Source organism: Sprattus sprattus (assembly GCF_963457725.1).
Source record: "Sprattus sprattus genome assembly, chromosome: 2".
NCBI classification, from domain to species: domain Eukaryota; kingdom Metazoa; phylum Chordata; class Actinopteri; order Clupeiformes; family Clupeidae; genus Sprattus; species Sprattus sprattus.
The window spans coordinates 19,212,827-19,236,607 of NC_137921.1; the positions used below are offsets into that span (position 1 = coordinate 19,212,827).

General features: G+C 41.9%; 2 protein-coding genes across 2 annotated transcripts in view; one reads left to right on the plus strand and one right to left on the minus strand.

Annotated features, from left to right (window-relative positions):
* Positions 1 to 4,268: 4,268 nt before the first annotated feature.
* On the minus strand, positions 4,269 to 18,124 carry ddx1 (DEAD (Asp-Glu-Ala-Asp) box helicase 1). The gene is made up of 26 exons (XM_080860773.1): positions 18,081 to 18,124; positions 17,906 to 17,957; positions 17,439 to 17,502; positions 17,298 to 17,327; positions 16,995 to 17,091; positions 16,653 to 16,700; positions 16,356 to 16,439; positions 13,956 to 14,039; positions 13,710 to 13,786; positions 13,546 to 13,618; positions 12,030 to 12,106; positions 11,754 to 11,868; positions 11,186 to 11,324; positions 10,973 to 11,033; positions 10,436 to 10,534; positions 9,926 to 10,015; positions 9,320 to 9,505; positions 8,954 to 9,005; positions 8,533 to 8,679; positions 8,342 to 8,433; positions 8,149 to 8,221; positions 7,808 to 7,880; positions 7,553 to 7,595; positions 7,239 to 7,334; positions 5,291 to 5,411; positions 4,269 to 5,134 (listed from the first exon to the last, which is right to left on the minus strand). The coding sequence occupies exons 1-26, from the start codon at positions 18,094 to 18,096 to the stop codon at positions 5,004 to 5,006; spliced, it is 2,220 nt and encodes a 739-aa protein (XP_080716899.1). The 5' UTR covers positions 18,097 to 18,124; the 3' UTR covers positions 4,269 to 5,003.
* Positions 18,125 to 18,448: 324 nt separating this feature from the next.
* The window catches only part of nbas (NBAS subunit of NRZ tethering complex), a gene marked incomplete at both ends in the record, with an annotated part of 156,630 nt that continues 151,297 nt past the window's right edge, over positions 18,449 to 23,781 (plus strand). Inside the window, 5 exon segments of the mRNA XM_080857545.1 lie at positions 18,449 to 18,541; positions 18,976 to 19,027; positions 19,641 to 19,677; positions 21,948 to 22,025; positions 23,213 to 23,260. Coding sequence (XP_080713671.1) covers positions 18,449 to 18,541; positions 18,976 to 19,027; positions 19,641 to 19,677; positions 21,948 to 22,025; positions 23,213 to 23,260 — 308 coding nt within the window.

Genomic DNA, 23,781 nt, shown 5'->3' on the forward strand with positions numbered 1-23,781 from the left:
ATCTGCGTGTGTGTGAGTGTGTGTGTGTGTGTGTGTGTGTATGTGTGTGTGTCTGTGTGGGTGTTTGCATGCCTGTGTGTTTCTGTCCATCATGGTGTCATCTCATCTCAAACAGATATGGATTGGCTCAGAAGTGTAAATTACCTGAGTCTATGGGTGGCCAACTATAAGAGGATCACACACACATGCACTCGCACACACACATACACACTCACAGACTGACACTCTCCTAGGCAGATCAAACTTCTTTCTTTCTTTCTCTTTTTCTTCCCCTCCTCCCTTTCTTTCTTTCTCTCACTCTCTCCTTCTCTTTCCTTTTCTCCATCAATCCTTCTGTCTCTTAAATTTAAATCCGTAGCCATGAATGCCCCACTGACACCACGGCAACATGCATGGAGGGGGGTGTATCGAATTTCACACTCTCCAGGGTTGTCACGGCGACCATCTGTCCCACAACGTGCGCTGTCCTCCTCTCTTTTCGCTTCGATGGATCCTTTCATTCTTGGATCTGTTTTTCTCCCTTCTCTCTCTCTCTCTCTCTCTCTCACACACACACTCTCTCTCCATCCCCAGCCCCACACATATAAACTATAAAAAGATGAAGAGACAAAGAAGAAAATATGACAATGTTTCTACATTTTCTTCGTGCTGAACTTGAACTGAAGTGACATTGCATTCAGTTGCCCCTTAGTCTGACAGTGGCTTCCATTGTGACATCACTGGTCCATTGTCCTTGTCTCTCCTATTATGACATCACTATTCCCACTATTCCATGTGTGTTATTGATTGTGACTTCACAATCATTTTGCTCCAGTATTATGACTGTCTGTCTGTATAATCAATAGGCTCTTCCTGTATAGTCTTTCTTACAGACTGACTGAATATACAGTTCCAGTCCAAAGTTTGGACACACCTTTCATTTTTTTGAAAAGCGTTTTCTTGAGTTTTATTATTTTCTACATTGTAGATTACGGTAATACTGAAGACATTTAAACTACAAAAGAACACATATGGAATGATGTACTAAACAAAAAAAAGGGTGATCTACCATGTAGAAAAAAAGTAAAGTAAAGAAATAACTTAAAAATCTAAAAATGAGAAGGTGTGTCCAAACTTTTGACTGGTACTGTATGCACATCCATACTGTATATACTGTACATAGTGAGAGAGAGAGAGAGAGAGAGAGAGAGAGAGATCATTGAGTTGAATTGATATGTGAGGGTTGAGGATGCATGTTATTGACCCCTGATGGGGAATTCATTGGCATAGGTGCCCTTTTTGTTGTAAGTTTAGTTTTAGTCACAACATCTGTAAAATTTGGACACATTATTTTCTATTTAATTTCACACCACTTAAATATCTGCTAGTGCCACCAATCACTCATCAACTATCTATATATTTAACTGAGAGTAAATCTAGTAACAGTTTTATTTATGCTCCAAGGAACAATAAGTTAGCTCTTTCCTCCTGTATGCTAAAGTAGTTCTTTGAACTCTGTGTCACACAAAGTAGTGAAGGGTTTGTATTCTCGATATGAGGTTGCTGTAATTTCAACCCATCACTTTTGATATGATAATATGGGAGTGTAAAGCCTACTAAATCAAACCAAAGCGTGCAATGGCATCCATACTTGTGTGTGCATGTACCTGTTTGTGTGTGGGTGTGTCACAGGTATCTCATACACCTGGTTGACAGGAAATCCCTTGGGCCAAGTGGGCAGGACTTCCTTTTCACTTGTCAGACAGTTATCTGTCATATGCATAAATCACATACAGACAAACACACATGCGCACACACACACACACACACACACACACACACACACACACACACACACACACACACACACACACACACACACACACACACACACACACACACACACACACACACAGACACACATCCACACTCAAACATACATTCCCTTAAGAAAGGGACGTAGTAGGAAATGTTTCCTGAAATGTGCCTGAACCCATTTGGGTTTGTCTGCCTGTCAGCTGTAATAACTGACTGTTGTGTGTGTGTGTGTGTGTGTGTGTGTGTGTATGACTGTTAGATCCTGCTATACTTCAAAGAGCACCCTCTTCATGCCTGTCGTTTAAAACCAAAATGTTCAAAAGTTTCCCAAATCCAGAAGCTCCTCAAGACATATTTTGGTTTTCTGCCCACATTGATTGACATTACACCCTGTAATCTTGTTCAGAAAGATCAATTGATGAATAGATCAAAAGCATCTAGTTCCATCTCACTGTAGCCTCTCAAGCTCAAGCACATTTTAAACACCTCCCGAAAACACTGGAATTCACATCAAATCCATTCCTGAACTGAACACACTGGAGTTCCCATCAATTCCATTACTGAACGGAAAAGCACTGTTTGTATGGGGATGTGTGCCTTATATTGTCCTGACTGTCCTTTATCAGGGCTGTCTGTTAACAATAAGGAGAACCCCAAACACACACACACTTATATTTGTCCTCTGTTTCAAATTGTAATAAATTATTTGTTAAACTCTTTGGTTTAGAAATGTCTTTAAATTGGACATGCAGACACACACACACACACACACACACACACACACACACACACACACACACACACACACACACACACACACACACACACACACACACACACACACACACACACACAGAGAAACACATACACAGAGGCAGCTGGAAGGCATTTGCCTTATGAGAGGGCAGCGGAGCGGTCTGGCAACAGAGGAAATACATAGGCTATTACAGCAGTTACATAACCCCCCTCCCCCCTAACACACACACACACACACACACACACACACACACACACACACACACACACACACACACACACACACACACACACATACACACACACACACACACACACACACACACACACACACACACACACACACACACACACACACAAATACACTTAGAGTGATGAACCATTTGATGTCATACATTTCTTTGTAGTCTTATAGCACATACACATTCTCTCACAAACGCACATAGGACCCACACTCACATGGACACACACTCACATGGACACACACAGAGTTAATGCTGTGAAAAACTCATAGGCCACAAAATATATAATATGCCACATGTGTGTTCATTAAAATGCTGTAATGACAGTGCATGAAGGTGTTTTTCTGAGTGTTATCATATGCATAGAGTTGTTAGTGTGTTTATGTATGTGTGTGTGTGTGTGAGGGCGTTTGTATTTTAAAGGGGCACTGCTAGGACAGTGTGTATGTTTCAGAGTGGCCATAAGGACAGGGCTGCAACAGGACTTCTACTTTACACAACCACATCCATCGCCCTGACAGTATTATGTAATCACACTGACGCCAGGAGAAAACCCAGCTGCTGCTGCTACTGCTGTGTGTGTGTGTGTGTGTGTGTATGTCTGTGTCCTTAGCAGTGGTGTCCATATCTGTTGTATGAGAGTGTGTGTGTCTGTGTGTGTATGAGTGTGAGATACTAAGCATGTGTTGAAGGTTGATGTGAGTCAGTGCATGTATGTGTGTGTGTGTGGTCCAGCCAGCAGAATTACAGAGTGCTGTAGCCTTGCTGTGTGTGTGTGTGTGTGTGCACGTTGTGGGGGTGCAATGAAGGGGTAAAACAGGGAGCTCAAGTCATGCTCGTTTCATAGTAAACCCTGTAGACCAAGGCAAGGTTGCAGTATCTGTGTGGGTTGTAAGAATGTTTGTTGATGTTTGCTTTTGTGTGTGTGTGTGTTTATGTTTGTGCACGTGCTGATCTGTGCTGACATGTGTGTGGAACTGAACACAGCGCATTTGAGTTATTTATTTGGGTTGCAGAGCATCATTTGTTATCCTGCATCATCATCTCACACAATTTACATAATTATGTTGTACGTTCTATGTTGTGTTGTTGATCTATACATTCCACTATTCACTCTGAAAGTCTTTCCACTTCCCTGCAAAACCTTGATAAGATTGGACTTGTTCCATGCCTTTGTTCAGAGTGGCAGTTTCCCTAGCACAATAGCTATGAAAGCACAGACCTACCACCTAGTGGTCGTCTGAAGAATTGCAAATTCAATTGGCTATTCACAAGTACGTAATAAAGTGGGTATTACACAGTTCATAACTCAGTTATAAGACTGGCTGAATGCTAGGCTCAACATTTTCTTCTGTATGTTTTACCAATGCAGCAAAGGCACTTCATAACATTGAAAAGCATCTCTAAACTTTAAAGCATAAAAAGAAAATGAAAACCACATGGATTTATCAATAATAAAAACACACTCCCAGATTATATTCATGCCATAGCTTTATTAAGTGAATAAACGCCATTAGGCACAACTCAAATATATATCTTCGTCCTTCTGAAGGACAGAAAAACAAATACATCTTCAAAATCAAAAGCTCTTGTCACGCACAAGCTTTGCCCCAACACTTGTTTCAGGGTGATGTATCTCTTTCAGTAAACACAAGACTAACTCAGGAGTTTTCTACTTAAGGACACAGAAGTGCATTAGTCTTTACCGTTAAGCACACATATGAATGGTAGCTGTAAGGTCTGGCTGCATACCAATGTGGCCACGGTCAGATGATGCAGTCAGGAGCTATGAGCTACTGAATGCACGCACACACACACACACACACACACACACACACACACACACACACAGCTGATGGGGCGTGGTCATACAGGCAGCTGCTTATGTCTGTAGAGGTGTGTGCATGTGTGTGCGTGTGTGTGTGTGTGAGAGAGAGATCTGAACAGTTGTCTAAGTAGGAATGTATATTCCCAGGCAGACACGCTTGGAACACTCTGAACAGCTGATTGGGCAGATATCCCAAAAGAGTGTGCATGTTTTGAACAGCTGCTTGGGCAGGTGTCCCAGGTATGTCTGTGTGTGTGTGTGTGTCTGAACAGCTAGTTGGGCAGGGACCCTGTATGTATGTGTGTGTGTGTGTTAGAAGGCTTTAAACAGCTGCTTGGGCAGGGACCCTGTGTGTGTGCGTGTGTGTGTGCACGTGTGTGTTAGAAGGCTTTGAACAGCTGGTTGGGCAGGTATCCCAGGTGTAGGAAGGATGTCTGAGCCTCTCTCTCCAGGGTGGCCAACTCCTGCACAGTAGGAGCCAAGATATCCACATGACCCTTATACTGGCCACCTACACACACACACACACACACACACACACGGAAAGAAATTACACACGTTATCAAAATGTATTCAACATTATAAAAACAGCATAAACAGCAAAATACTTTCAACAAACATGGCATTTCGCACACACACACTAACACACACACACACACACACACACCTCCTGTTGCTCGCCGCTGGCCGTAGGTCACCTTGCCGTCAAATTCGTCCAGTGGAACTTTGACGTCGGGCTCACACTGTGTGATGATACAGTTCAGGTGCTCCTCAATCTCAGACAACAGCTGTAGAGAGGCAGAGAGACAGGATGAGAAAAACATCTAATTTAAAAAAAAGGTAGAATGTAGACTACAGACCTTGACAGTCAGAAAGATATATGATATATATACAGCCGCGGAAAAAATTAAGAGACCACTTCAAAATTATCAGTTTCTCTGGTTTTACTATTTATTGGTATGTGTTAAAGTAAAATGTACATTTTAGTTTTATTCTATAACCTACTGGCAACATTCCTACCAAATTTCAAATAAAAATATTGTCATTTAGATCATTTATTTGCAGAAAAATGACAATGGGTCAAAATAGCAAAAATGATGCAGTGTCTTCAGATCTCGAATAATGCAAAGAAAACAAGCTCATATTCATTTTTAAACTACACAATACTAATGCTTACACTTAGGAAGAGTTCAGAAATCAATATTTGGTGGAATAACCTTGATTTAAAATCACAACTTTCATGTGTCTTGGCATGCTCTCCACCAGTCTTTCACATTGCCGTTGGGTGACTTTATGCTACTCCTGGCGCAAGAATTCAAGCAGCTGGGCTTCTTTTCATGGCTTGTGACCATCCATCTTCCTCTTGATCACATTTCAGAGGTTTTTTTATGGGATTCAGGTCTCGAAATTGGGCTGGCCATGACAGGGTCCTGACCTGGTGATACTCCATCCACACCTTTACTGGCCTGGCTGTGTGGCATGGAGCATTGCCCTGCTGGAAAAAACACTTCTCAGAGTTGGGGAACATTGTCAGAGCAAAAGGAAGCAAGTTTTTCTTCCGGGACAACGTTGTACTTTGCCTGGCTGAGGTTTGTAAAAGACCATAAGGATTGAAAAAAGCGGACTGGAGGGTCTTCTAGTTCGTCTTCTCTGATGAGTCCAATTTTCAGCTTTGCCCAACACATGGTCATCTGATGGTTAGACGGAGACCTGGAGAGGCCTACCAGCCAGAGAGTCTTGCACCTACTGTGAAATCGGACTCATCAGAGAAGACGAACTTAGAAGAACCTCCAGTCCGCTTTTTCAATCCTTATGGTCTTTTACAAACCTCAGCCAGGCAAAGTAAAACGTTGTCCCGGAAGAAAAACTTGCTTCCTTTTGCTCTGACAATGTTCCCCAACTCTGAGAAGTGTTTTTTCCAGCAGGGCAATGCTCCATTCCACACAGCCAGGCCAGTAAAGGTGTGGATGGAGTACCAACAGATCAGGACCCTGTCATGGCCAGCCCAATTTCGAGACCTGAATCCCATAAAAAACCTCTGAAATGTGATCAAGAGGAAGATGGATGGTCACAAGCCATGAAAAGAAGCCGAGCTGCTTGAATTCTTGCGCCAGGAGTAGCATAAAGTCACCCAACGGCAATGTGAAAGACTGGTGGAGAGCATGCCAAGACACATGAAAGTTGTGATTTTAAATCAAGGTTATTCCACCAAATATTGATTTCTGAACTCTTCCTAAGTGTAAGCATTAGTATTGTGTAGTTTAAAAATGAATATGAGCTTGTTTTCTTTGCATTATTCGAGATCTGAAGACACTGCATCATTTTTGCTATTTTGACCAATTGTCATTTTTCTGCAAATAAATGATCTAAATGACAATATTTTTATTTGAAATTTGGTAGGAATGTTGCCAGTAGGTTATAGAATAAAACTAAAATGTACATTTTACTTTAACACATACCAATAAATAGTAAAACCAGAGAAACTGATAATTTTGAAGTGGTCTCTTAATTTTTTCCGCGGCTGTATATATATATATATATATATATATATATATAGCCTTATATTACATTGGGCAATGGGTTGAACAGCATCTGTCAGTCAATTCTTCTCTAACCTGCTTCTCGTTGTACCAGATGGTGCATCCTCCATCCTCTTTCAGCCTGGTGTTGTAGCACCCTCGGCCTCTGTTGGCACACACGTGGTACCACACCTAGGCACGCAGACACACACACACACACACATAGACACAGACACAGACACAGACACACACATTGAGGTATTCCGCAGGTACTTCTCCCACTCTACATGAAAAGCCAGGCAAAGGGTCCTGTGGTTTTCCCAGAGTTTTAAGTTTGATCCTGAGATACTGAATAGGAACAGACTCTAAATACTAGAACTTTAACTCCACCTTGAGGATGGAACGCTCACCTTCTCCTTCTCCATGGCAACCAGTGAGATGGCCAGACCCATCCTGATGGTAAGAAATGGACAGAATGCATTTACCTCAACTAACATTGTAACAGTATTATTGTTGCCATAAGCCTTATAGACTGCACCCTTTCAAAGGTTCAGACACACACACACACACACACACACACACACACACACACACACACACACACACACACACACACACACACACACACACACACACACACTCTTAAAGAGAAAGGATGTGTTTACCTCTCAGCGCGACCCACTCGACCGATGCGGTGAACGTAATTCAGTTTGTCATCAGGCAGGGTGACATTTATCACTAAACACACACACACAGATGGAAAGTGTTTCAGTTTTCTAGAGTGAAAAATAGCACAAGGCTGACATCTAGTGGTAGAACAATGAATTCCATCAACAGAGACTTTATCATGACCATGTTATAAAGAGATTATTACACATGTCATAATCACCTTCATGAAGGCATTACACTTCAACCTCGGTAGCATTAAGCTTGACTGGTGAAAGTGTTGTGAAAGTGAAGAAAGTGTTAACATCGCTATCAACTAGTTTTGTCCCTCCTCTCTTACCGAAGGGCACGCCATGGATGTCGATGCCCCTGGCTGCCACGTCTGTGCAGATCAGAAACTTCACTTCCGCCTTCTGTGGTGACATCACAGGGAACAAAGGCAGGGTTAGGTCTATGTGAGGTCACAGGATGGGATCACGGATAACGTTAGGTCATGGTCTTGGTGTGAGGGTTTAGCAGGTCGTTTTGTTTACCTTGAATCGCTCCAGGTTGGTCTTGCGTTCGTTTGGCTTTCGGTCACCATGGAGACATACACAGGATAACAGACTGCCTTTTTTATCTGGTCCTGTACAGACAGAAGTGAACACAGTACGTTTGAATGTGTGTGTGTGTGTGTGAGGGAGTGATGGCGTGCGCATGTGTGTATGTGTGTAACCCTCCTCACCTCCACCCTGTTGGATGAAGTACTGCTCCATGTTGTCGCAGTCAATCTTGGTTCTGCAGAAGATGATCGCCTGGTCCATCTTGTGCTCCTTGATGGCACGCACCGTATATTCACCCTTCAGGATCTTAATGGCCTCCGACCACGCCTCTACATACACACACACACACACACACACACACACACACACACACACACACACACACAAATCAGAAAAAAAACGAACTGAGTGTCAAAAGGACATGTTCTCTTACAAGGCTGGACCAGTTCAGATACTTCAATCTGTATTTAACCAGGAGGCCAATCAGCTTTAAGGAGATCAGATCAGAGCTAACTGAAGCACATCTGAGGACACACTGAAGTGACTGTTCAGAGAAAAGTGATGATGATGATGATGATGATGATGATGATTGAAGAGTATCACCTGGGCTGTTAGTTCCTGGCCGAGTGTTATCTTTGGCATGGACCTCATCAGTCTGAAGGGTTTAAAAGAAACAGATCAGATCAGGTTCATTCAGCTGCACGTATATTTCACCCTCAAGCACCCAATGTAATCCGGTGGAAGGAACACTGTGTGTGTGTGTGTGTGCATGTGTGTGTGTGTGTGTGCTTGTGTGTGTGCGCGCATGTGTGTGTGTGTGTGTGTGTGCACATGTGTGTGTGTGTGTGTGTGTGTATACATGTGTGTGTGTGTGTGTATGTGTACATGTGTGTGTGTGCACATGTGTGTGTGTGTGTGTGTGTACATGTGTGTGTGTGTGTGTGTGTGTGTGTGTGTTTGTTTTCTTACCCTGATGTGATTCTTCAGTTTCTCCCACAGTTTGTCTGTCTTTGGGTTGACGGGGACCACCACGTGATGGACGGTTTCGGGGACCGAGTCCTCCCCCTTCAGATCCACCCAGGTGGGGAAGTGCATGATCTTCTCTGACAGCTTTTTCACGTCGAAGGAGTGCAGTGTCGCAGAGCACACAATCACCTAGACACACACACACACACAGTTATGTAAAAAAATTATGGAAGGACAGAAGGCAGAAGAGACAGACATACAGAGACAGACAATATGACTAGAGTACGACGGACAGGACAGGGGACTGGGTCAATACACCAGAGGATAAACAAAGAGACAAACAAGATACAGAGAGACAGACAGTGGGAACAGTTATGGAAACTATGTAAAAATCATCAGACGGAGAGAAGGACAGACAGACAGAGGAAGAGTAAGAGAGAGATGGAAAGAGACAGACAGACAGACAGGCAGAAAGACAGAGGAAGAGGAAGAGCGAGACAGGCAGACAGAGGAAGAGGAAGAGAGAGACAGAGGAAGAGAAAGACGGAGTGAGAGAGACAGAGACAGAGACAGACAGAAACAGGCTTGGTGTGTGGTGTGTGCGCTCACCTGCAGTCTCTTCCCATCAGAGGTGACCTGGGGGATCTGGTTGTAGACCTTCATGATGAAGTCTGTGTAGCCAGCCGAGAGAAGACCATCCTGGGGGACACACAGATTGGTTTCAGACAGAAAGTTCCGGAAGGAAACACCCTCAATCACATTACACACAGGCCCTGTTCACACCTGGCATAAGCATACATCTTGGGTGATCCGTAAGTACAGGACCTATGGCTGAGACCACATTCAGAGCTGGTTTGGGTCGCATACGGCCACATTCTTTTAGCTGTGTGTACAAGAACATGTCCTGGACACACTGAAGGACCTCCTATTCAACCAACGTCTGGGTTGTTTTGATTGGTTGTTCTTCTTTGAATCTCTAGCAGACTAGGCACAGGAAATACTTTGCTGCCTCCTGCTGGTTGATAACAACAATGCATTTGATCTTTTAAAACAGGGTTTAAACAGGGCCACAAAAACACACGCAGACCGACACACACACGCAAAGAGTGAAATACTCACACACTCATCCAGTACAAAAAAGCGGACTTGGGAGAGGCTAAGCTTCCCTGTAGAGATTAGATCCTCCATCCTACCAGGAGTTCCCACTACAATATCCACCTAAGAGAGAGAGAGATGGAGGGAGATAGGTGTAGAGAGAGAAATGGAGGGAGAGAGGGAGAGATGTAGGGAGAGAAGGAGAGATGTAGGGAGAGAGAAATGTAGGAAGAGAGAGAGAGAGAGTTAGAGAGAATGAGTGGGAGTCAGGGTAGGACATAGCCAGAATAAGATTACCAAAGTTTGGACATTAGGCATTGTTTTCGGTTAGAAGAAATTGCAGTTTCTATCTTCATGTTGAATTTAGACTTGTTATTCAGCTTCTCTTCAGTGAACAGCATAATTTTAGTATTAAAGGAGAATGGTTTGTAGGTGTTCATTTACCCCCCCCACACACACACACACACACCTGAATCCCTTTCAAACTGTGGTTAAAGAGTGGTACAGTGTACAGTGGATCAAACAGGGCATGTCTGGCCACGGTCATCATGGTCTACGTACCCCCTGCTCTAGTACTGCCAGCTGCTCTTTGGCTGCCACACCTCCAATCACCAGCAGATCTCTGTGACACAGAAACAGACACAGACACAGACACAGACACAGACACAGACACAGACACAGACAGACACAGACACAAACACACACTTAAGTGAGGTCCACAATAACACAGTGCTACTTATCCTGGAATGGGTTGCACAACATTAGAGCACTCACCTTACTTTAGGATCGTCCACAAACTTCTTGAACTGGTTGACCACGCGATGGGTCTGCTCAGCCAGCTCCTTAGACGGCTCAATGATGATGGCCTTAGGGGCGTTACCCATGGCTTTTACTTGGCTTACTTTAGCACTCCCTACACACACACACAACACACACACACACACACACACACACACACACACACACACACACACACACACACACACACACACACACACACACACACACACACACACAGAGAATTGAGAGTGGTGGACAGATATGTGGCCTGGATGATCTGCATCAGAGTAAAAATTGTCCTACTGGTCTTATTAGTGACATGAGGGCATCAGTATGATTCCTAATTCAACACTCTTAACAGACTGGGGGACTGATTACCGTATGTTATACACACACGCGCGCGCACACACACACACACACACACACACACACACACACACACACACACACACACACACACACACACACACACACACACACACACACACACACACACACACACACACACACACACACACACACACACACACACACACACACACACACACACACACACACACACCTGTCTGGGTGGATTTAATGGCGTGTCCCTCAGGTGCTTGATCCAGAGCTACAAAGCCCTCTGCAGGCTTGTTCTTGAAGCTCTCGCCTCCAAAGTTAAACTTCAGCTCAGCATTCTGAAGGACAGAGTGAGTTTAATCTGATTTACATGTATACCATGTACTTAAAATATGTTCAAAGCATATTTGTATGATAAGTTGTGATTATAAACTATGTGTGTGTGTGTGTGTGGGTGTGTGTGCGTGTGTGTGACAGCGAGAGAATGAGTGTTTTATACCTTAAGCACACAGGAAGCAAAGAACGCCTGGCCTTTTAGCTGTTGTGGGATGGTGAAAGCGAGACCCAGGTCGATACCTAAGGGATCACACGTTCCATCAGAGACAAACACAGTAAAGTACACACAATGCAACCCGAGAGAGTGTACAGGCTCAGATGGGACCAGGGCCCTGTTCGGCGTACAACTGAAGCTAAGATAATTAATTTAGCTCGCAACTGGAGATTAACTAGCTCGCTAAATGAGAACAGGCCAAGCCGGTCTGGCGACGGGCGCTAATTTATTTTAACCTCAAGTTAATTTATCTCGTCAGCTAAATTGCGCGTGCACGTCCTGCTTTAAAAGGCATGAAAGGTCGATAACCAAAACCAGGATTTTTTGAACGGCATTATAGTCTAAAGTAAACTCAAAGAAAAAGACTCATTGTTTTCTCCGCTAAGGCGGGATATGACCATGAACGCGTTATGAAGAATTCAAGACCATAATCATGTCAAAATTCATCACTGTCGCGAGTGCAACAGCATTAAAGAAACTGTCCATAGGCTGTCTAATTAGTGATATCTTTTCTTGACCCTAACATGTGACTTTGGTACAGCGGGCAGAGCGTAGGGCTTGCATGCAGTAAATCGCCGGTTCGATTCCCTTCACCTTCGTAAGAATTGTAGTTTTAAATCGCTTTGAATAAAACCGTCTGCTAAATGACTAAATGAAAATGTATTAATAAGAAATTCAATAAATTGAAGCAATCCAAATAAATTGTGTTTCTTTCTCTCTTCTTATCATGCACCCACCTTACCATCCACCTCCACCATCCACCATTCACTACCGCACAAACACTAGACACGTTTGCAAAACTAAACGTTTGCAATGATGTAAGTTAAAGTAGGTAAAACAACTTTAGCCAATATCTATTTGGGTTATGTGCTCAAATTTCCTGGGATCAAAGAAAACGTTAGTATTCATGTGCAAACTAAAAATCACGTCTCAGGCTGCATTATGAAAGTTATTTCGGGTTTATCAACTGTACCAATGTCTCAACTCTACTTTAGGCTACCACTGTCGGTGGTGCAATAAATGACTCGAGAAGGTCTTCTAAATTAATTATTCCTTGTCGGGTGGATCGGTAGCGCTCATACAAGAACTCATCATGATGGAAAAATGGATCTTCTTGGCGATCGCAAAGAACTCTTCCTACGCTAATCAAACTATGACTCCTTGTCAATGGGATCCCTCCTTTTGGCGTGGGTGTGGCAAGTTTAGCCAGCTAAACTTTGCTTAGCCTGCCCTGGAGCAGGCTAGGGCTAAGCGATTAATTACCATGGAAATTGAGCAAAAGTTGCTTCGGCGAATCCGCTAAAGCGGTGTTGTCTTTTTTTAGCCTGGAGTTTAGCTCGCTAAACCGCTTAGCGAGTGTCGGCGAATAGTACCCAGGTCACCTTTCCTCTCAGGTGGAGGAGACCAGATGTCAGCGAGTGAGAAGAGAGAGAGCTGATCTCAGATCAGATCAGAGCAGTCTTACCGTTCTTAGAGAAGGAGATCTGAGATTTGTCCAGATCCAGGTAGCACCCAATGGTGTCATGCATGGTGAACTCCTGTCAGAGGAACACAAAAAGCAGAATTCAAGCAAAGTTCACACAGAAAAAAACACACAAATTCCATAAATATTTCAGCTTCTTTCTCTACCTCTCCATAGCTGTCAAACTGCTTGTTGTTGGATTTCTTCCCCGTCCCACCAAATCCAAAGCCATATTTATCAGTACCTGGTATAAGAACACACAGACACAATAGATAAAACAAACATCCTGAGGACAAAATAACACATGAGGCTGTCACTCTCACACACACACACACACACCTCTCACGAAAAATACTCTCTCTCTCAGAGATGGACTACAAAACAAAACTCAAACACACAGACAAACTACTCACCTAAATCCAGTGCGGCCTGGCTTGTTGACCAGCCAATTCGGCACAGTCCCTGGTCATGACATGTCACCTCATAGTAGTACTTTCCTATAAGGACAGACATATAGGCACAAACAAATCCCATAAAGCATGTTTGCATGTATGTATTGTTTTAAAGAGTTTTAAACTCAAGTTTTACAAGTTGTGAATCGTTTATACTACTAATCCCTCATAAAGAAATTGTTCCTTACATTGCAGATTTACACATACATGTGTATTTCTAAAATGTTATGCTTAGTACTGAATTTTTGAATCAGAGCAAATCAGGGTCACAGTCGGGGGGTGTAAAATTGACGTTTCTGCAGACTCTGACATGCTCCGACCAGATATGGGTCTATATAACACCTCATATATAATAATAATAATAATAATAATAATAATAATAATAATAACAAATTTTATCTATATAGCACACTTTAACAAAGTCTCAAGGTGCTTTACAAAGCAATCAAACAGTGTCACAATCAAAGACAGTTGATAGGGTAAACGTACCTATTAAGCCCACTTGTGACTTCTGAGTCAAATTTAAAAAAAACTACATCACCATTTTTGCTGGTTCATGGTTCTTCCAATGAAGCTGCTTGTTACATAAACTATACTTTTTATTGTAAGCCAATCAGATTTGTCGATCTTGAGTTATCTAAGCACATGTGCGACATGTGCCTGCTGCTCCCAGGAGAAGACACAAAAAAACTTCATGTATTTTGATGCTATGAAAAAAGAACATTTCTGACGTATTTCTGCTCCTTCTTTTGGTCAGCACTCATTTGTTATCAAAAATTAATAGATTAGTGCTTTAAATAAAACATATGTTAGAATTTTACTAGAATTAGACATATATATATTTTTTAAGTGAAAATATGCATATTGGCATACTAGCAAACTGCTCACATGCTGCATCAATACAGATGCTACCTAGCATTGTTCATTGCAATGGCATAAAGCATGATAAGCATGTAAAGTTTACTTTTTTATATGCAGAATATATTATTATACTATTAAATTGATAATATATGTCTGTATTTATCTTTATTTATTTTTTATTAAACACTTTTACCGAGTGGGCTTAAAGGGAACATTAGCAAAAAAATCACACCATTTACAGCGGATGTAAATGAGTATAGCTAATTACTTAAATGCATGATCAATTCATTATTTTCATGTTATGTTAGTGCAGCATATCTAGATTAATGGCATGTAGTTCTTTCTTTAATGTCATGTGTGTAGAATAAAATATTCTGACTTTTAACCAGATATTCACTGATGTTCCCTTTAAGCCCACCTGCTCCCATTAAGCCCACTTGGCTGTGTTTCAATGGAGATGTTCTCCCATTAAGCCCATTTGGCTGTGTTTCAATGGAGATTTTCTCCCTTTTGACTTTTGAACCATTTTCTTGCCTAACTTTGACCTCACCAAATTACTGAAATTGACTCATTTATTAACCTTAGAATATTACTATTGAGCCAGGAAACTCTTTCTTTCAGTCATTAGGTATTCAGATATCTAGATAAAAACAACTGCACTTTCAACCAGCTGTCTGGACCAGAAATTTTGGCCGTTGTAAATGCCAACTGTACAATGTAGGATAGAGATACAGACAAAATGGCAACACATATTGAAAGATGAAGTATTGAAGATACATTTCCATTCTAATTTTGTTCATGAAAAGTTTTTTGGCTACATTCCCAAGAAGACATGTTGTAAGTTTAGCTTTTTCTCTGTTGAAAAGGCTGAAAACGCATAATCACTCCTATTTCAAATGCCATTTGCAGGCCAGAGGAAAGGAGTAGAGACAAAATGAAAATAGCTATTAAGAGCTAAGAGACTACATATTTCAATAGAACAAGTTTGGATTGTTAGTACTTTTTAATATATATTTGTATTTATCAACAAATCATGAAGTGGGCTTATTTGGAACACCCATGGGCTTAAAGGGTACATAAAGTACCCCTTAAGCCCATGCCAGACTTTTGACATATTTTGACAAATTAAACAATATAAACATTGGAAATTGGTATAAATTAATTATTGACAGTTCAAATGAGACATTAGACTATCATTTTAACTAAAATGTTCAAACTTAAATTTGGGCGGTATATATTATTAATGTCCGAAAAGCAGATTTGGTGGGCTTAATAGGTACGTTTACCCTAATAATACATCAAAATCATAAATGAAAGACAGTTAAAAGGGAAAAAAAGAAGGCAATCAAAATAATAAACAACACAAGAACCAAGACCTTAGTTGAACGCAGAGATAAAAAGGTGAGTTTTTAGTTTATACTTAAAGTCAGTGAGGGAATCTAAGGCCCTATATACAACATGCCGACATATACATGTCTTGTGCGAGTTGTGTTGCCTCACCTTTAGTGATGCCCTGGGTTGAGCGGCAGCCGTGCCACTCCTTAAACTCCCGGCTCTGACAGCACATACCATCAGGACCGATGGCTACAGATGGGACAGGAGGAGAAGATTATAAGAAATATAAAAATAAAAACCTGTTATAAAAATGAAGACAACATGAGCTGCATGGAGGAGCCCTATACAGAACACAGATTTAGTTCCCATTTTCTGCAAATGCAGAACTGTACCAAGTTTGAATTGTAGTTGCTCGAGTTGTGCGTGGAACAGCACTTAGAACTCAGGTCACAGGTTACTCACCAAAAGCTGTGCTTCGGTCATAAGGGTTCATCTGCCATTTACTGAAAACTGCAGTGGGGGAGAGGTATAGAAGAGTCAAAAACTCACACACCACTAGCGCACACACATTCACTCTCTCCGTCTTTGTCCGTGGGAAAAAGTGACACTCACACACACACCTGCACACACACATATATGCCCCCCAGTCTAGACCACTGCATGGCCCAGAAACTCATGCACCAGTTGGTACAAACACACTTCGTTTTTGACGTCTCTCTCAATCTCTCTCTCTTACTCACACACACACACACACACACACACACACACACACACACACACACACACACACACACACACACACACCTGCACCCCCAGTCTTGACCGCGGCCCGGCCCTTCTTCCCTTCCTGCAGGTCCTTCATGGTCTCATAGACAATCTGGATCAGTGGGATACTGAAGGCCTGGAGGAAAATATGATGTTTTGGGCATGAACCTCAGAATCACTTCAGCAGTAAGACATGGCTAGAATTCACAAATTGCATTGCAGGTGTATAAAGGAGTACTACAAGACATCTACCACTTAACCAACCCAGCGGTCAGACATACGGTAATGGATTTCTATAATATCACATCAAGGTATATTCCACGATCGAATTCTGTTACTTACGCCAGTTTTGCCGCTGCCAGTTTCAGCCGCCTGAGAAGACAAAGTTCCTGTCAGGTAGTGCACTGGTAGACTATATCGAACAATATGAACATAGGCAAGGGCTGTATTAGAATTCCTTTAGCCACGATAGTAAGGCTTTACCATGAGGACGTCTCCTCCTCCGAGAATTAAGGGAATAGACTCCGCCTGGATGTCAGTCGGGAGGCTACAGAGAGATATACGGGATCCGTTATCAACACAGACATCTAGGTTTGGTACATCGTACTTATTCAGAGGCAAAAGATCTGATTATACAGGAGTGTGCACTGTGAGGTTCTGCAGTGGTGTGGCAATAATGACATTTACATCAGCATTTTAACACATCAATTGAAGTCAGTGATCCCATTAGCTGAAACACAGTAATCATGAATGAAGCTAGCTGTGGATTGGAAGTTGAAGCTAACGAGTAAGGACAAAGTTGGCCTCATTGAGAAGTAATTTCTGCATACCTTTCTTTATCCAATGATACAGAGCACTAGTTTAACATTATAGTTACATGACACAACCTGTCATGAGGGGGGTCGTGTCATTGCATAGACCTTATTTAGCTAGAAAAGCCGTTTACTTACAGCCAGCCCAAATCCTCAACCGCTTGCCCAATCTCTGGCATAACGCCCATTTCTGCAAGACAGAAACAGTTTCTCAGTAGTACAAACAGCAACACGTACGTATGATGATGGATATGTAATTCCGCATTTTAACAGATATCCCTTATAAAAATGTATTGCACAATAAAACGCTTACCACCAAACGCAGCCATGACTGCCAGCGAGTTCAGACAAACCGGATGTAACGTGCAATACAATTTTGACAGAGTGTAAGGGTGTCTAAGGACGTATGTGCAACGGGACCGTACATTTTGAATGATCCGCATTTTCAAAAATGTTCTCATACACCCAGAAAATTATCTTTAAACAATTACTATTAATATTAATATCAGTAAATTAAAGTTGATGTCTGTATTGTTATCTTGTGATTTAAAATTCTACGAGGTCTATATAAATCTCACAATGAAATCATGCATTCTTTAAAAAACGCGTATTGAAACCACACATAGTGAACCTCACTGGCCACCATTCTTTGACGTTTAGATACTTGATTTAGTTGCCAACATGGCTGTCGACAATGTTTTGGAAGATGAAGAGGAGAATATTTTGTATGATTTACTTATAAATACGGAGTGGCCACCTGAGACGGACACACAGGTAATAGTTTATTTGGCGGACTTGTGAGGTATTCTGTTGTTATGAAGTTTTACTTTTCAATGTTGCTATTCTTGGCGCTATAGCAGCCTATGTTCAGGCCACGTCGCACAAGTTTAAGCTACCTTTGCCTTATCTCTATTCTTGTGAGTAGATAGCAGGTGAATACGAAAGGATCTTGTGGTTGTCCCATAATCTGGCTCTTTATATATATAATGGCCACACGGTTATATTTGCCTTATGGAAATGTTGACAACTTTGCAATTCATTAATTTGGTATTCCCTCCATTGGTGCAGCAAATTAACACAATTTAGGATGTAGCTGAACACTAACTTCGTACTACGAATGGAGGGCTTCTCGTTCTCTAATCCACTTCGAAAATCCGTGTGTTTTCTTTATATAAACAAGTATACGCCTGTTTTTCGTTTATGTGCAGTTAAGGGGATATAAGGAACATGATTCGTCCTTGATCGCCAAAGCAGTGACAGGTAAGTGCAGTGGTCAAAGGTTTTACCTGTGCAATTTCACAGCTTTGTTTGAGATGATGATCATGTTCACCGCGCAACAACTCACAAGTTCTAACTGTGTGTGCCTACTTATCATACTTGCTCTTAATATCAAGAGACACTTAAGTAGTCTAATTTGTGAGTGGTATGTGAAATAAGTTCGCTATTGATAAAGAATGATGGGCTCAGAAAAAGGTTTGAATTAATTGTAAGCAGTATTATTGTGCAGCAAACAATGCCAACATATGTACACAACAGGGTTATTTTTTTAACCTTCTATGACTATATCATGCAGTAAAACAAATACAATAATAAAGAACCCATTTTGATGTGTTTTTGATAGGAACTTATTTAGTCAATGCAATACCATAAAGGTCAGCAATGATAATACATACTGACTTGCATAAGTTTTGATGTATTGGGTAACGCTGTATAATGTTGTAAAACATCAAAAAGTGTTGTATAATGTTGCCATCATCTAAAATGCATGTCAAGCAGTTTCAGTAGAGTGGGACAGGCTTCCTGGAGGCTGGCCAGTGTTGTCATATTTGAGGAGACTGTTGTATGATGTGGGATGTAATTCTCTCTGATGCAGGTCCCTTCAGGTTCATCCTTCACTACTTATGGTACAGGTAAGGGAAAAGGACTCACTTTTGTCTGTCTCTCACCTTCTGTCTTTGTCGGCTTGTCCTTTCCTTACCCTATTTATGTATTTCTGGCTCACTGACTCATGCCAGGTGTCAGTGTACCATAAGTAGGCTACATAATGTCTAGACAATTCAATATCAGTTTGGGGCTCTTGTGTTCTACAGCTTTTGAGTTCTACAGGTTGCATATTGTGACCAAACACATAGTAAAGATATGTGTGGGGATCTCTCTCTCTCTCTCTCTCTCTCTCTCTCTAAATGTGTGTGTGTGATAGATAGAGAGAGAGAGAGAGAATTTGAATTGTGATATTTTGATTAATTTAGCCCACTAAAAATAAAGGGCATAATACAAGAACAGAGAATGCAAACCTCCGCCTTGTGATCTTGACCTTTGACCTTGACATCTGAAAATCTAATCAATTATTGCCATTATATTACCCAATCTCCCCACAAAGTTTGATGGAAATCGGTCCATGCGTTTCTGCGTAATCCTGCTGACAAACAAACAAACAAACAAACAGACAAACAAACAAACAAACAAACATACAGGGGCAAACACATAGGTAATAACCTGTATTAAAGTGGTATGATGCCACTGGATGGTTGATGGTTGTTAACACTACACATTGCTAGGGCTCGCAACATTTCTTTATCCCTGGTAACCCGACGGGCAGGCATTCTTCAAATTTTGGTTGCCTGAAATGAATAAGACTAGCCCAAGTTAAAAAAAGAACGCTTTTTAAATAAAGAAAGTAAATATAGTACAAAACTTGTATTTAACAAGCACAGATGACAACAATCATCGTCAATATCATTATGCATCTTAGTAAAGTTTGCTCCACTTCCCCTGTTCTGATCAGGGCCAATGCTGGCCTTTTGGGGGCCCTAAGCAGAATTTCTCATGTTATCATTTTAGTGACATATACTGTAGGTTGTATAGCCTGTATTGGTTTAATGATGTAGTAGTCTGATTGGTAGATAGAATTGAAAAGAATAAAGAACAATCTTCTATTTTAATTTATTTTTATTGATGCACTTGGTGCCCTACACACAGTGTGTGACCTACTGTACGTAGCGGTAGCTCTGTAGTTCTTTTTGGTCGAGTAGAGGTGAAATGTTGGCGTAAATCCATGCTCATTATCTCCCTTTGACAGCTGTCACATTATGATTTTTGCAGACAAGTCGGCGATTTCACAGGATTTAGCATTATCCTTCACTGGGCATATACATAAACTCACTCGGTGTACGTTCACGGCTCAATCCATGGACTGTGGTGATATGTTTGCACAAGAACAATTGGATAAAAGTATGATCAATATTTGAATCCACATTCATGTTGTAATGAGATATACATGTTCGTCTATTATTTGCGCTAAACAATGCTGAGTTCATTTTTTTGGGTGCACTATTTTGCTGGTGTGACGGGGGACTCTGGCATCAAACATAACCTGACTAGTAACGCTCCCATGTCTTTCCAAACACAACTCGGATCAACAACTTGTTCGTTCTGTAGTCAAAGGTTTTCCTTCAAAGGTGCAGAAAAGACCAACAAATGAAGGAATTTTATATCACATTGGGGATAATGTCTGATAGCCTTTCGGACAGGGTGTGGTTAGGCCTGGGTTTGCCCATGGGAAAACTTGATCGTCCCAGGGACTCCAGGCAAGTGATTTTGCAAGCCCTGATTGCATATAAACTAACAACCCAATAGCACATAGAAACATGTGATTTCAGTGACCGTATTCTGCCACTGTACTGGCAGACCCAAGCTTGAAAGTATGCTTTCAGTGCTTTAGGGAAATGTACTCCCTGCCTGTCTGCCTGCCTGCCTCCCTTCCTCCTCTCCGTGTCTCCTCCTCAGCACTGAAAGCAGATGTAGAGGCTGGAATAGTCGTTCCATTCGGAAATGGATGCGTTACTCATGTGTTTTAAAAATGCATGAGGATCGATGTGCTGGGAGACTTGTGTGTCTAATGACTCTGCTTTCTCTGAGGGATAAGCCCTTTGCACATTTTACAGCCCAGCCACAGTTGTTTGCCCTTAAGCTGGAAGCTGTGTGTGTGTGTGTGTGTGTGTGTGTGTGTGTGTGTGTGTGTGTACCTTGTATGTGTGTGTGTGCGTTTTAGGTGTGTGTGCAGTGTGTGTGTGTTTGTTCGTAAGTGTATGTGTGTCTATGACTGCCTGTGCCTGTCTCTGTGTCTTTGGATAAATGTTTATCTGGTTGTCTGTGCGTGTGTTTTGCTTGTGTGTTGCAGCCCCTCTAGTTCCTCACTGCCCCCAGGACTAGTGCGTCTGGCCACCAAACAGATCAACTGGCAGCTGGTGTTGGCAAGGTGAGCCCTAACTCACCCACCTTTCTCTCTCTCTCTCTCCCTCCCTCTCTGCATCCCATCTTTCTTGTTTTTCTCCATCTCTCTCATCAACCCCTCTGTTAAAGTCGTCTTGGCCACCATCGCTCTAACAGCTGCCCTTGCTACTCGTTTACTCTGTCTCTTATCTCCTCCTCTGCTGATGGAGTCATGAGGAACACTAGGCAGTAAATATTTTATGCACTGCAGTAAGGACGCGAAGATGATCATCGACAGTCCCATCCCAACAGTAGTTTAAAAGGCCCATAGACTCTGTAATGTATATATGTAATGTCCGGCATCTGTGTGTTCAACTCTGGGGTCCTGTTGTGATGTCACAGCCGTGATTTGAGTTTGTTTGATGTCGACTGTTGTCAGAATGAGCCCCGTAAATGCCATAACGTCCTCTAGAGGGGCGATGTTAAGGGGGTAAATAGCCACCGTTCATTGGGATGCCACTAACCTCTATTAAATCCCAGAAGTAAGCAATTCGGCTGAGATTTAGTGATACGTTTTTGTGAGTGCACAAACACACTCTGAAATTCAAAGACACATATACTCACTTACAAAACACAAACACACTTATTAACAAACTCTGACAGACACACACACACACACACACACACACACACAAACGCACACACAATTTGGGAAGATGCTGCATCAGCATAATACTTACTTTGGGAAAATTAACTTTTTTTTTTTATAGTCAATGTTTTCTCTCTCACTACATTAAGAGTATATCTCAGACTGAAAGATTTAGAGTGCATATTATTGTGAAGAACGTGAATATAAATCTTGTTTATAAATACGTGACTATAAATCTAAATCTAAATAAGACTGCCTGATAGCATGCTAATGCTAGCAGAGATTTTGAGCTGAGGCAGCACTTCTTTTTTGTCTTCCTCTGCTCATCGTGCTCCAGCTGCTTATCCAGTTATTCAAATTAGCAGGACAACAACAGCAAACAAACACGCAGACGAGCGAGGCAAGATGGCAGCTTGTAATTAGCTATCGATTAGCTGACCTCCACAATTGTTGGCTTATCAGACGATCCACAACGGTGTTTGCTTGTTTTTCTTCATTTAATTTATCTCTCCCTCTCCCACTCTCTCTCTCCCCCCTCCCTTTCTCCCTCTCTGTCCTCCTCTCCTCCTGTCCTTTATTTGCAGTAATGGGAAGCTGCTGGCGCTCGTTCAGGACCAGTGTGTGGAGATCCGGTAATTTCTTCCTCAAATGAACTGAGAGCTTTTTCTCTCATCTTCTCTCTCTCTCTCCCTCTCTCTCTCTTCCTGGTTTTATTGGTTCATTTTCCTCCATCTGGTTCGTGTCTCTATGCCAGGGGTCCTCAAACCTTTGCAAGCCAGACCCCCCAGCCAAACTGTACAGTACTTGGATTCTTGATAGACTGATGGATAACAACTATTATTATTGTTTTTCTTACAAAGCCTACATTTATAATTTTGAGTCTCTATTGTTCTGCTCAAAAGGCTGTTAAATTCTTGGCTCAATTTTGGATAAACACAGCCTGGTTGTTTGCAAGTCAGAGCGTGATTGCGGTGTTTTGTTAAGTGCGCTGTCAGTTTGGAAGGACATCACGGAAATATGAAGAGGTGAACCCACCAAATAGCCTTTAAAAAGTTTACTGCAGTAACAGTAGTGTAAGGCTCAGGTAATGTTTTTGAAACGTGAAGCGAGAAGATAGGAATAGCCTGTTGTTGACACTGTAGAAAGGCTGTAA